This window comes from Lepidochelys olivacea (genome assembly GCF_965140295.1).
Source record: "Lepidochelys olivacea isolate rLepOli2 genome assembly, chromosome: 5".
NCBI classification, from domain to species: Eukaryota; Metazoa; Chordata; order Testudines; family Cheloniidae; genus Lepidochelys; species Lepidochelys olivacea.
This window is the reverse complement of record NC_140415.1, coordinates 131,396,758-131,411,249: the sequence shown is the minus strand read 5'-3', so window position 1 is coordinate 131,411,249 and position 14,492 is coordinate 131,396,758. Positions and strand designations below refer to the sequence as shown.

Genomic DNA, 14,492 nt, shown 5'->3' with positions numbered 1-14,492 from the left:
TTTAGACTTGAAATTAGATGAAGGTTTCTAACCATCAGAGGAGTGAAGTTCTGGAACAGCCTTCCAAGGGAAACAGTGGGGGCAAAAGACCTATCTGGCTTCAAGATTAAACTCGATAAGTTTATGGAGGAGAAGGTATGATGGGATAACATGATTTTGGCAATTAATTGATCTTTAACTATTCATGGTAAATAGGCCCAGTGGCCTGTGATGGGATGTTAGATGGGGTGGGATCTGAGTTACTACAGAAAATTCTTTCCTGGGTATCTGGCTGGTGAATCTTGGTCACATGCTCAGGGTTCAGCTGATCGCCATATTTGTGGTCGGGAAGGAATTTTCCTCCAGGGCAGATTGGAAGAGGCCCTGGGGTTTTTTCTCCTTCCTCTGCAGCATGGGGCACTGGTCACTTGCTGGAGGATTCTCTACGCCTTGAAGTCTTTAAATCATGATTTGAGGACTTCAATAGCTCAGACATAGGTGAGAGGTTTATTGCAGGAGTGGGTGGGTGAGATTCTGTGGCCTGCATTGTGCAGGAGGTCAGACTAGATGATCATAATGGTCCCTTCTGACCTTAATCTCTATGAATCTATTCATTTTGCTCAAACTTTCAAAAAAAAAAATCACCTTTTAGTAAACACCAAACATGGTGGTTTCATCCCCAAAGCTCAATGTTTTAGAAAATACGGAGCAAATGAAAACAGACTTATAATAGAACTTCTTTGCAACTTCAACAATACTCAATATAATACTGAAAATTCTGTTATCTCTTGTATAAGATTTTTAGCTGAGCTTAATGACACCACATTGATAAAGAAAGATTTCCATGAGGCCTGCTCAAGTCTGGGAAAAAGTGATGAATGTTTATCTCCACCCATGTCTCATTAGTCCTCAGTGCAGCCCTTCCTTCTGATTCTCCTTTTAAGTAATCTGTATTTTTATCATGTCTAACCTCTACTCTTGTTGCCGCTGGGTCATCAATGGTTTCTTTTATGTTTTTAATGCTGGGAGTAAGTTATATGAGATCAGTGTTCAAAAACAAATGAAAAGCCTGCCATTTCTTCTCTTGAGTGTTTTCATAATCCTTCAGATAGCAAATAAAATAGATTTTAAAAAAACAAGATACTTCAACTCTACAATAATAAATGAGTATATATGCATGCAGCGAAGGGAAAAATCATTAAGGCATAATTACGTTTCCAGCAACAAAGGAGTTACCAATGGAAAGAAAAAATATTATAACTCTTATTTCTGAGTTAACTAATATGTATTTACAAGTAACTTGATTTTTTACACAATAATGATTTTGTTTTCATTTATTAAAACTGATAATTTTCAGCCAAAGTTGTTCTTGATGATTGGTCATAAGAAGGGTGTTTTCCTTTGACGAATGGTCACAGTGCCACATGGTTTACAATATCCGTGAAACCTTCTGCAATACATTGATCATGCAGATTTCAGAGTAGCAGCCGTGTTAGTCTGTATTTGTTTTTCTGTGTTCTGACAGTCATTGTTCTTTCACTTTTTCCCCCTCTCTCAGAAATGAGCATCAGAACATTCATCCAGACAACCAAGAACTAGTGAGGGCACTTCGGCAGCAGCTTCAAACAGAACAGGTACTGTTCTAGATGTTGGAAATGGCCATCCATGTAATAATATGTGGTATAGATCTGTTGTTCCTTTACTGCTAAAGTTTAAAAAAAATTCTGAAACACATCATTCTAGAAAAAGAAAATGTGTTCATGTCCATTGTATAAACTCCATTTGCTGCAGATAGACTTATCAAAACTAGCTTCAGTTATTGGTGAAGTGACAAATTTCTTGTATGGATATCATGATAACCCCTTAAAATTTTAGGTCATAGTTAAATGTGAAAGGGCCTGTGAGATCCATCCCCCCTGTTTCTCAAACTGGAATCCATAATCAATTTCAGAAGAGCCTTAAAGAAGCACAGGACACTTCCAAGTTTCCCCACACGGGGACGTAAGTTAGATTACAGTGCATGCTCCCTGCACAATAACATAGACCCTGGCAGTAAGGGGTCAGGAAGTCAAATCTGGAGTCCAGTTTGCAGCTATGGAGCAGGGACCAGAAGCATTTAGACTAACAAGCTAAGCTTCCTAGAAAATAGCACAGCAGCCAAGGCCCAGTGAACTGGGGTGATGAGCCACTCAGGCCAGCTAAAGGCATTGGCCCGTTCCCTGGCACATATGGGGAGATTCTAGGCTGGGATGCCTGTGACAAAACCATGGAAGGAATCCAAGGATTAGCCAAGCAATCATCAACATGCTGGAATTGTTAAAGTTCAAAGTTAACTATCCAGCATCTGAGCTTGTCATCAAGAGGTACATAGGCTGCTTCTACAATAGGGCCTGGGGCCAACATTTATTATTGTAGCTAAAGCCTCTCGCCTAGTATAGACAGGCTTTTGTGAGTAGTGTATTGGAAGCAAGTTTTTTGGGTGTCACTCGCACTTTAGTGCACCTGAACTAAAGGTTTCTGGTTATTAAATATAGGATCACACGGTTCTATTTTCATTGTCCTTAATTAGATTGAAGTGTATGCTATATAGAACAGATGGAAGAAATAATGTGCTTGTTGCACAATACCTGCTTACTGATTTAATTTTTCAATTTAAATATTATTCTGTTCCTGCTCTTATTTAGTTTTAAATTTGAGTCATCTGTCTCTGACTTCTAGCAAGTGGAGAATATATTCTGGGTTTTTTAAAACTCAAGTGATCTTCTAAATTGAAGTTAATTCCTGAATAATTTAAGAAATTATTTTTTTGTCCCAACAGGATGCATCTGCTGGTAATAGACATCGTTTCTATACTGACATGTCCTGTCCAGTCTGTTTACAGCAGGCTACATTTCCCATCGAAACAAACTGCGGACATCTTTTCTGTGGTAAGTAAAAATGATCAGCAGAGAAAATTAACAATTCTGACATTTAAACTATAATTATCACCATTCGGTTAGAGAGTTAACATCCCATTGAGATGATCAGGGCAGGTCACACCTCTCTGAGGACAGAACTTCCCCTCCTTCCTCATTTCAAAGCCCCTGACCTGGAGGTGCTGCCCCTGCAGTTCCCATTGGCCAGAGTTCCCAGCCAGTGGGAGCTGCGGTGCCGGCACTCGGGGCAGGGGAGAGTGTGGAGCCCCCGTGGCTGCCCCTACACCTAGGAGCTGGAGGAACATGTTGCAGCTTCCCGGGAGCTGGGTAGGGAGCCTGCCAACCGGATTTTTAACGGGGTTGACCAAAGCTACCAGGGGCCCTTTTTAGCCGGGTGTTCCGGTCAAAAACTGGACATCTGGCAACCCTATGTGAAATTTTTCACAGCCCTGAGCAACGTATCTAGGTCAACCTAAGTTTTAAGTGTAGACCAGCCCTTAGTCCACAGCAACCTGGGGAGTTAATTTACCCCTCATTAGTGTCTCACATACTGTCCTTCTGGCCACTACTGCCATGCCCTAACAGTTCCCTAGTCTAGTGCACATTGATCTACCCCTGTTTCAAAGCAGGGTAGATCAGAAATGCTAGGGAATTGTTAGTGCGCGGCTGCGGAAGCCAGACAGATGCTTAGTGTGCAGCATGCTAGTACTGGGTAGATTTACATTTCAGCTTGCTGCGAACTTAGTGTCCATGTAGACAAGCACTAAGGCTTGGTTTTGAGTAGGAGAAGTATCATAGAATCATAGAATATCAGGGTTGGAAGGGACCCCAGAAGGTCATCTAGTCCAACCCCCTGCTCAAAGCAGGACCAATTCCCAGTTAAATCATCCCAGCCAGGGCTTTGTCAAGCCTGACCTTAAAAACCTCTAAGGAAGGAGATTCTACCACCTCCCTAGGTAACGCATTCCAGTGTTTCACCACCCTCTTAGTGAAAAAGTTTTTCCTAATATCCAATCTAAACCTCCCCCACTGCAACTTGAGACCATTACTCCTCGTTCTGTCATCTGCTACCATTGAGAACAGTCTAGAGCCATCCTCTTTGGAACCCCCTTTCAGGTAGTTGAAAGCAGCTATCAAATCCCCCCTCATTCTTCTCTTCTGCAGGCTAAACAATCCCAGCTCCCTCAGCCTCTCCTCATAACTCATGTGTTCCAGTCCCCTAATCATTTTTGTTGCCCTTCGCTGGACTCTCTCCAATTTATCCACATCCTTCTTGAAGTGTGGGGCCCAAAACTGGACACAGTACTCCAGATGAGGCCTCACCAATGTCGAATAGAGGGGAACGATCACGTCCCTCGATCTGCTCGCTATGCCCCTACTTATACAAGTAGTCGAGTTTAAGTACCCAGAACTTAAGTAGTCAAGTTTAAGTACATTGTTCCAGCTGTGCTCTTATCAGAGCCATGTAGGGCTTGTCTACATCTAAAACTTAGGTCGATCTACCTATCTTGCTCATGGCTGTGAAAAATGTCATGGTCTTTGCAATGTAGTGAGGTCGGCCTAACCCCCATGATAGATGCAACCTGGCTGTCAACCTAGCTGCTGCCTCTCAAAGAGATGGATGTATTACAGTGACAGCCCCTGCCGTTGCTGTAGTGTCCATGCTACAGCAGCACAGCTGTAGTGCTTGTAGACATACCCATAGAGAGGGTCTCCTGCCATGAGGGTGACCAGATGTCCTGATTTTTGGGTCTTTTTCTTATATAGGCTCCTATTACCTCCCACCCCGTCCCGATTTTTCACATTTGCTGTGTGGTCACCCTACCTGCCATCCTCCTGTGTACCTTGAGGCCTTTTTGTATATATATGTATATAGCACAGACATATTGCACTTTTCCTCCTTAGCACGTTGCAGACTTGTCTGATTTGTCCGGGGTCTTGTTCTTCTGGAGAGGCAGAAGGAAAGAGGCAGTGGGGAAGGGTAACCCAAGTGAATATATTCATATGTAGTGCTCCAAAAGTTAATAAGAAAAGGAATTCTTGTGGCACCTTAGAGACTAACCAATTTATTTGAGCATGAGCTTTCGTGAGCTACAGCTCACTTCATCGGATGCATACTGTGGAAACTGCAGAAGACATTATATACACAGAGACCATGAAACAATACCTCCTCCCACCCCACTCTCCTACTGGTAATAGCTTATCTAAAGTGATCATCAAGTTGGGCCATTTCCAGCACAAATCCAGGTTTTCTCACCCTCCGCCCCCCCCCCCCCCCCCCCACACACACAAACTCACTCTCCTGCTGGTAATAGCCCATCCAAAGTGACCACACTCTTTTAAATGTGTATGATCATCAAGGTGGGCCATTTCCAGCACAAATCCAGGTTTTCTCACCCCCCCCCCCCCCATCATCTGAGAAAATGGTTCCATCATCTGGACCCATGGAAAAGAAGCCCTTGAGGAATTCCACCATGATTTCAACAATTTCCATCCCACCATCAACCTCAGCCTGGTCCAGTCCACACAAGAGATCCACTTCCTGGACACTACAGTGCTAATAAACAATGGTCACATAAACACCACCCTATACCGGAAACCTACTGACCGCTATTCCTACCTGCATGCCTCCAGCTTTCACCCTGACCACACCACACGATCCATCGTCTACAGCCAAGCTCTGCGATACAACTGCATTTGCTCCAACCCCTCAGACAGAGACAAACACCTACAAGATCTCTATCAAGCATTCTTACAACTACAATACCCACCTGCGGAAGTGAAGAAACGGATTGATAGAGCCAGAAGAGTTCCCAGAAGTCACCTACTACAGGACAGGCCTAACAAAGAAAATAACAGAACGCCACTAGCCGTCACCTTCAGCCCCCAACTAAAACCCCTCCAACGCATTATTAAGGATCTACAACCTATCCTGAAGGACGACCCAACACTCTCACAAATCTTGGGAGACAGGCCAGTCCTTGCCTACAGTCAGCCCCCCAACCTGAAGCTAATACTCACCAACAACCACATACCACACAACAGAACCACTAACCCAGGAACCTATCCTTGCAACAAAGCCCATTGCCAACTGTGCCCACATATCTATTCAGGGGACACCATCAAAGGGCCTAATAACATCAGCCACGCTATCAGAGGCTCGTTCACCTGCACATCCACCAATGTGATATATGCCATCATGTGCCAGCAATGCCCCTCTGCGATGTACATTGGTCAAACTGGACAGTCTCTACGTAAAAGAATAAATGGACACAAATCAGATGTCAAGAATTATAACACTCATAAACCAGTCAGAGAACATTTCAATCTCTCTGGTCACGCAATCACAGACTTGAAGGTCGCTATCTTACAACAAAAAAACTTCAAATCCAGACTCCAGCGAGAAACTGCTGAATTGGAATTCATTTGCAAATTGGATACTATTAATTTAGGCTTAAATAGAGACTGGGAGTGGCTAAGTCATTATGCAAGGTAGCCTATTTCCCCTTGTTTTTTTCCTACCCCGCCCCGATGTTCTGGTTAAACTTGGATTTATGCTGGAAATGGCCCACCTCGATTATCATGCACATTGTAGGGAGAGTGGTCACTTTGGATAAGCTATTACCAGCAGGAGAGTGAGTTTGTGTGTGTGGTTTTTGGAGTGGGGTGGGGGGGTGAGAAAACCTGGATTTGTGCTGGAAATGGCCCATCTTGATTTTCATACACATTGTGAGGAGAGTGGTCACTTTGGATAAGCTATTACCAGCAGGAGAGTGAGTTTGTGTGTGTGGTTTTTGGAGTGGGGTGGGGGGGTGAGAAAACCTGGATTTGTGCTGGAAATGGCCCACCTTGATTATCATACACATTTTAAAGAGAGTGGTCACTTTGGATGGGCTATTACCAGCAGGAGAGTGAGTTTGTGTGGGGGGGGACGGAAGGTGAGAAAACCTGGATTTGTGCTGGAAATGGCCCAACTTGATGATCACTTTAGATAAGCTATTACCAGCAGGAGAGTGGGGTGGGAGGAGGTATTGTTTCATGGTCTCTGTGTATATAATGTCTTCTGCAGTTTCCTCTGTATGCATCTGATGAAGTGAGCTGTAGCTCACGAAAGCTCATGCTCAAATAAATTGGTTAGTCTCTAAGGTGCCACAAGTACTCCTCTTCTTTTTGCAAATACAGACTAACACGGCTGTTACTCTGAAACCAAAAGTTAATGAAAATTACTCTCCCAGTGACTTATTTCTGAAGGATATTTGGAAACCGAGGTTCTTGGGTAACAGTGTAGTGCATGAAGTTGTCGTGTTGACCTTGGTTTATTGGACACTTTACCTGCGGGAAGGGACTCTCTATCCTTTTCTCCATGGGCCTCCCCCCACACCGTATTTCATAGAATTATAGACGATTAGGAAGGGAAGGGACCTCAGGAGGTCATCTAGTCCAAACTCCTGCTCAAAGCAGGAACCAACACCAACTAAATTTTTCCAGCCAGGGCTTTGTCAAGCCGGACCTTAAAAACCTCTAAGGATGGAGATTCCACCACCGCCCTAGGTAACCCATTCCAGTGCTTCACCACCCTCCTAGTGAAATAGTTTTTTCCTAAAAGCCAGCCTAGACCTCCCCCACTGCAACTGGAGACCATTGCTCCTTTTTCTGTCATCTGCTACCACTGAGATCAGCCTAGCTCCATCCTCTTTGGAACCCCCCTTCAGGTAGTTGAAGGCTTCTATCAAATCCCCCCTCACTCTTCTCTTCCACAGACTAAACAATCCCAGTTCCCTCAGCCTCTCCTCATAAGTCATGTGTTCCAGACCCCTCATCAGTTTTGTTGTCCTCCGCTGGTCACTTTCCAATTTTTCCACATCCTTCTTGTAATGTGGGGCCCAAAATTGGACACAGTACTCCAGATGAGGCCTTACCAATGTCGAATAGAGGGGAACGATCACGTCCCTCAATCTGCTGGCAGTGCCCCTACTTATACAGCCCAAAATGCCATTAGCCTTCTTGGCAACAAGGGCACACTGTTGACTCATATCCAGCTTCTTGTCCACTGTAACCCCTAGGTCCTTTTCTGCAGAACTGCTGCCGAGCCATTCGGTCCCTAGTCTGTAGCAATGCATGGGATTCTTCCATCCTAAGTGCAGGACTCTGCACTTGTCTTTGTTAAACCTCATCAGATTTCTTTTGGCCCAATCCTCTAATTTGTCTAGGTCCCTCTGTATCCTATCTCTACCCTCCAGTGTATCTACCACTCCTCCCAGTTTAGCGTCATATGCAAACTTGCTGAGGGTGCAGTCTAAGCCATCCTCCAGATCATTAATGAAGATATTGAACAAAACCGGCCCCAGGACCGACCCTTGGGGCACTCCACTTGATACCAGCTGCCAACTAGACATGGAGCCATTGATCACTACCCGTTGAGCCCGACGATCTAGCCAGCTTTCTATCCACCTTGTAGTCCGTCCATCCAGCCCATACTTCTTTAACTTGCTGGCAAGAATACTGTGGGAAACTGTGTCAAAAGCTTTGCTAAAGTCAAGGAATAACATGTCCACTGCTTTCCCCTCATCCACAGAGCCAGTTATCTCATCATAGAAGGAGCATGTTCGGGCTCCAACCACACTTCTCTTGGAGTGCCTGAGACCCGTGGTACTGTCAGCAACCTCAGCCACCATCATCTCTGTGCAGATTACAGGCTTGGTACCGACAGCAGGCTTTGTACTGCAGGACTTCCAATTTCCCCAGGACCTGGCTGCATCTGACATGCCCGATTCTCTGGTGCTTGGCTCCTATGTTCTTTTTGTACCAAGGACATCGAGATTCCTGAAGTTCATCTGGTACCGATGGTTTCACCTCAAATTTCGTCAGGCACTTCACCATTCCAGAGTGCGTTTGAGGATGAGGATTCTGATGAAGACGTTGCCTTGGTGTCCCAAATATCAGTTCAGGTCTCTCCCCTCACTTCTGTAGAGGCCCCTTTCCAGAGGTCTCTGACCCTATAAACACTCGTGGCACAAGATTGCAAGCACCATCTTGCTTGTATGAGCACCCAGGGGTGCCTTCTAAGCCTTCCTCACCACCTCGTTGGCCACATTGGGACCCTTGATCAGTCTATCGTCAACAATATTCCAAGACATCGAGCACCACCCATCACAGAGAGACAACCGGCATGGCCTGCTCCCTCTAGGAGACTTGACCCTCAAGAAGAATCTTCTGAGGAGCAGGAAGCTCGAGCTGTTGATGAGGTCTCTCCTACAGCCAATATCTCCTCTTCATGTCCGGATGAAGCTATCATTTGTCCTCCTCCTTCCTTGGCGGAGAATTTTAAGCAGTTCCAGGATCTGGTCAAGAGGATTGCTGACTCGTTGCAATTAATTCAAGGAGGTTAAAGAACCTCATCATACGCTGCATGTTCTCCTTCGTCTGACCTCGTCTGCCCACATAGCTTTGCCTGTCAATGAAGCCCTCCTGTTAGGCCTGTCATCTGCCCCAACTTCTGAGGTGTTAGATCACTTCAAGTTGGGCCTGCAGTTGAATGTTCAGAAATACACTTTGACCACTGTGCAAAACTTAGAATTCATAGGAGTTCTGCTTGATTCAGTAGCAGCAAGAGCCTACATTCCTCTGCATAAGTTTGTGGTCCTTTCCAACAAAGCCAGTGCAATTCAACTCAGCCCCCATACTGATCAAGCCCCCTGATCAAGAACTGTTTTCAGTTGTTAGGGCACATGGCAGCCAGTACCTTTGCCAGAGACCCCGCAAGATTCCGAATCCATTGCCATCAGGGTGGCTCGGGACTGTTTATTCACCAAGCCGACACAGTTTAAATGTACATCTTTCCATATCCACCTGCGTAAAACAATCCCTCAACTCTGGTAGAAAGACTATCGCAATGTCTGCTCAGAAGTCCAATTTGCACGTCCTCCCTCAGCGGTTGTCATAAAGACAGACATCTCTCTGCTATGGTCGGGAGCACATCTAGATCCAGGGCAAGTAGGCGTCGCAAGAGACCATGTTACACATCAACATCCTGGAACTCAGAGTGGTTAGATACCCCTGTCTCCAGGTTTTGCCACTAATTGCACAATCTCATAAAGGTCATAAAATCATGGGGTTGGAAGGGACCGCAAGGATGCAGGATTTGTTTGGACCACATATCATGCATATTTATATCGGCAAGGAGGCACAAGATCCCACTGCGTCAAACCTGTCAAGCTTTGTAATTGGTACATACTCAACCAGGTCTTCATCACAGCAGCCTATCTCCCAAGGATTCAACATGTGACTCTGGATGCATTCAGCAGGCACTTCTTCCAAGACAACAAGTAAGAAATAGGATACAGCAAATCATACCAAATATTCTGTCAGTGGGGCACCTCTCAGATAGACTTGTTTCACCACAGTTTTATGCTCAGTTTTGCTCGAGAGGCAGACTGGGTCACAGATCTCTGGGGATATTTTTCACTTTCATTGATCGTTGAATCTCCTTGTACGCATTCTCACCGATTCCTCTAGTTCTCCTCAAAGTACAAAAGACAAAACCGGAGTCATCCAAATAATTTTGACCCTGTCCCAGATTAACATGTTTTCCTTGCCTGATACAGCTGGCCATTTGCTCTCCAATCACTCTCCACACTGCTCCTCATCTCCTCTCCCAGGAAGACAGGATGATCCTTCACCCCAATCTTGCAGTGCTTCGTCTCAAAGCACGGTTGGCCGATGATTCATGGGTCTAGACACAGTCTGCTCAGAGGAAGTAAAAAGAATTCTATAACACAGCAGGAAACAGTTCTACTTGCTACACATACTTTCAAAAATGGACAAGATTTCTTTCTTGGTGTGACCTCAGACATATTCCACCAATGACCTCATCGCTGCCAGATTTATTGGACTACATCCTTACACTAAAAAGTTTAGGACTATCGCTGAGCTCTATTAGAGTCCATCTGGTGGCCATCATGGCTTTCCACTCTCCAGTACAGGGTTATTCTGTGACAGATTTATGTTACCAATCTGAATGAGGCATCAGGTGATCAGGCTGAGGCCACAGGATCATTACGGGAGGGAATGAAGGAGCACACCAAGTGACTAAATTTTAAAGCTTTATTAATAACAGCGGAGGGTGCTGGGTTCTCCCCACGTCACTCAGGGGAAGAAAGAAAGCATTAGTGCCCATGCCCTAACCCACTTTCTTACTCACATACACACGACCCGAGGCTGGTCATGCCTGGGTGTAACGTTAGAAGAAGAGGGGGAAGGGTGGATGGGAGTTCTGTCCTGTGCACAGGCTGCCCAGGGTCCACTGTGGATCTCTGATTTGCTTCAGCTCTCAGGAGGGTTTTAAGTCCTTAGGTCTTTTGGGGGCATTTTGTTTAGGGACCATTGTTCCCTGTGCTCTTTGTACCAGTCCAAACCGGCCTTCCATGGCTTCCTCAGCTTTCCCAAAACACCCTGTTGTTTCCCCTCACGCTGGCCTTCACTGTCTTCACAGCCCCTGCAGTTTGTTCAGCTGAATCCTCGCTGGTCGGGGTTGGAATCCAGGCTCCCGTCTTTCTTGGCAGGCAGCCGAGAGTAGGTCGTAGGTCGTGTGCCATGGCCTTGGGCTGGAGTTAGTGTCTTGTCTTCGGACCTAGCTGGAGCGTCGAGTTAACCCGTTCCCTTCTCTCTTCCTCCCTGTATGGCCTCTCATAACCTGCAAAGGAACCTTTCATTCCACACTTACACCTTTAACCCTTCCCAAACTGCCTTGCGATGCCTGCAACAGCGTTAGCAATGTACAACACTGATCTGCCTCCCCGGAGCACCCGTAAGGACACTACTGGAAGAAGAAAAAATGATTATTCACTGTGTGCGGTAACTGAGGTTCTTCAAGATTTGTATCCCTACAAGTGCTCCAGTACCAGCCCTCCTTCCCCTCTACTTTGGCGTTCTCTGCGGTGGAGCTTGGTAGTAGAGAAAGAACTGAGGGCGGTTCACCCACCCAGTGCTGTGTAACAATGGCTCAGGGCACGGGGCTTAGTAGCACGCATCTGTGCGCCAGTCGGACACTGCTAAGAGAAACCTCCAATCAAAGGTGCAGCAGGTGCTAGCATGTCTCCAGTGGAGCACCGTGGGGGGCACATCATGAAGAACCCCAGTTACTATACAGGGTGAGTAACCATTTCTAAAGAATCTTAAATTCCTTAACTTGATCTGAAGAGAAAAACAGTTTTTCATAGCATAATACTATTAAAAACAAAGAACTTTATGTATAACTTCTTGAGAAAGTGTCTGGTAATAGATAGTGTCTAAAATTACGTTCTAAAGTATTTTTTTTTCTGTGCTACCAGTTTTTAAATCAGAATTTCCACTCATCTGCAAATATATTTGATTCTGTGTCCTTAAAGTTTCTAAACATGGAAAAAATTAACTCAGAATTAACTGAAAATTAATTCAGAATTAACGGAAAACATTTTTTAAAATAAAACGGGGGGAGCTGAGGTGGCAGTTTTGTAAACACATGTAGAAAAAAAACTAGCAAAACTCTGGTTGGTGTCCTCATCCAGGACAACACGTTTACATTGAAAAATTGAAGTCTTTAAGAATTATGCTAAAATTTACAACATTCACATCCTTAGCTTACTTGAGGTATCTGTAGGGGTAATTTTATTTTGTTACATTATGTTTATCATTTTGATTTCCCCTCCTTCAGATTCCCAACATTTGAGATTCTCAAACAAGGATTCTTTATTTGTCTTCATCTAGTATCCATGGGGCTATCGTAACTTATACATTATCTGTTCATCGAGAAAAGTTAGTTGGTGCAGACTTGGAAAAGATTAAAAGGATTCAGATTTTTCCGGACACCTCAAAACCTGTGCAATTTCAAAGTTTGAAACATTAGGGTTTTGTAACAAGCTGAATTTTTATTTCCTGTAGTTTTCCCAGCTAAACTTTACCTTAGTAAAGGCTTTTAAAACTAATCATTTTCCAAATACAATGATGTAGAAGCTTTTTGACTCCTCAGTTAATATATATGCTCTTGACCAGGATGGATTGATTTAAGTCAGTGCAATTTAAATCACCCAGTTTAATCATAATTTAAATCAGTAAGTTGAAAACCTTTATTTAAATAATGTATTCTAATCGTGTTCTGCATTTGTACTTTTTAGTTATTTTCCTAAAGAAAAGTTGATTTTCATTGGTTGTTAGCTATTAAAACATGTTGATTTTCAGTTAACCATAGCCTTTACACTGAGGCCTTGTCTACACTGCCACTTTACAGTGCTGAACGTTTCTCACTCAGGGGTGTGAAAAACACACCCCTGAGCGATGCAAGTTTCAGCGCTGTAAAGTGGCAGTGTAGACAGTGCACCAGCACTGGTAGCTACTCCCGTCGTGGGGGTGGGTTTTTTACAGCTCTGGGAAAGGTCTCTCCCAGCTTTGGTGCCGCAACTACACAGCCACGTTAAAGCGCTGTCGTGGCTTCCGGGAGCTTCCAGCCCCCGACCCTGCTCCCCGGCTGGAGCGCTGGAGCAGAGCTCAAGGGCTGGCTTAAAATAACTGGCAGTCCGGATCTGGTCCATGGGCTGCAGTTTGCCCACCCTTGGCTTAGCCAGTGACTTCCACAGTTCTGTGGTTTTACTTTCTTCAAAAAGTGTCAGCAAACGTATTGCTTAACATTATTTTTATGTTTGTTTTAAATGATTTTTAAAAGTTTGGAGTGGTCAATTTCAAATTTAATCTTAAATGGGTTTATTTTTAAAATATAAAATCAATTTTTTGTTTGTTTTTCCACCCTGCTATAGAAGTTAATGTTGAAATTGAACTGTATCAGAATTTATTAACTGAATTGCATCTGGAATTTGGATAAATTTGGTTTTACTATCTGCAATTAATATTATATAAAAACAGCCAGTTATGCCTAAAGTACTTGAGCCTAATATTTTAATAATCCATTACCGGTTTTCTTGGTGCCTAATATTTTGTTCTTGCTGAAATAATTGTTTTAAATCAAAAATGTCTAACAGTGTAAAATTTAAATCATTACAGCTTTGATATTTACCTCCATTAGGTATGTGCATTATTGCATACTGGAGGTATGGCTCGTGGCTGGGTGCCATCCGTTGCCCAATCTGCAGACAAACGGTAACACTTTATATCATCAAAGACCCGATGGTTCTGATTCCAAATTTAGGCCCGGATTCTGAAAACACGCACTCTCATGCTTACCTCTAAAAATAAGTAAGGGATGGCATAGAGGGAAATTGTGAATGGTAAGACTCTATTAGGGGAAAGGGGAGGGATATAGGCAGGCATGTGAGGGACAGAAGAACTGGTGGTGGGGAGCGTGGAGGGAAAATGTGAGTGGGGCAAGAGACTGAGTGGGGAAGTGAGAGGGAGACCAGGAGGGGAGAGAGAGAGAGACAGAATAGCAATAAGGTCTGGGGAGGTGAAAGTCTTTTGTCAGCTACACACCCACACCCACACACCAAGAGATTGGAAAGGGTTAGCAGAGTGTCTTTCTGAGCAACCAGCAGGGAGGCCTACATTTCTGCATATGCATTTAAGCTTGAATTTTGAACCTGAAATGATCACTTATATTTTTGGTGGCAAGTG

The 14,492-nt window shown here is 44.3% G+C and overlaps 1 protein-coding gene across 4 annotated transcripts in view; it reads left to right on the top strand.

The window, feature by feature from the left end:
- The window catches only part of RNF170 (ring finger protein 170), a 50,691-nt gene that overhangs the window by 22,076 nt on the left and 14,123 nt on the right, over positions 1-14,492 (top strand). For all 4 annotated transcript variants that reach the window (XM_084628920.1, XM_084628921.1, XM_084628922.1 and 1 more), the window contains 3 exons: positions 1,538-1,613; positions 2,798-2,906; positions 13,948-14,021. In XM_084628920.1, the coding sequence (XP_084485046.1) occupies positions 1,538-1,613; positions 2,798-2,906; positions 13,948-14,021 (259 nt within the window). The remainder of the gene's footprint in view (positions 1-1,537; positions 1,614-2,797; positions 2,907-13,947; positions 14,022-14,492) is intronic.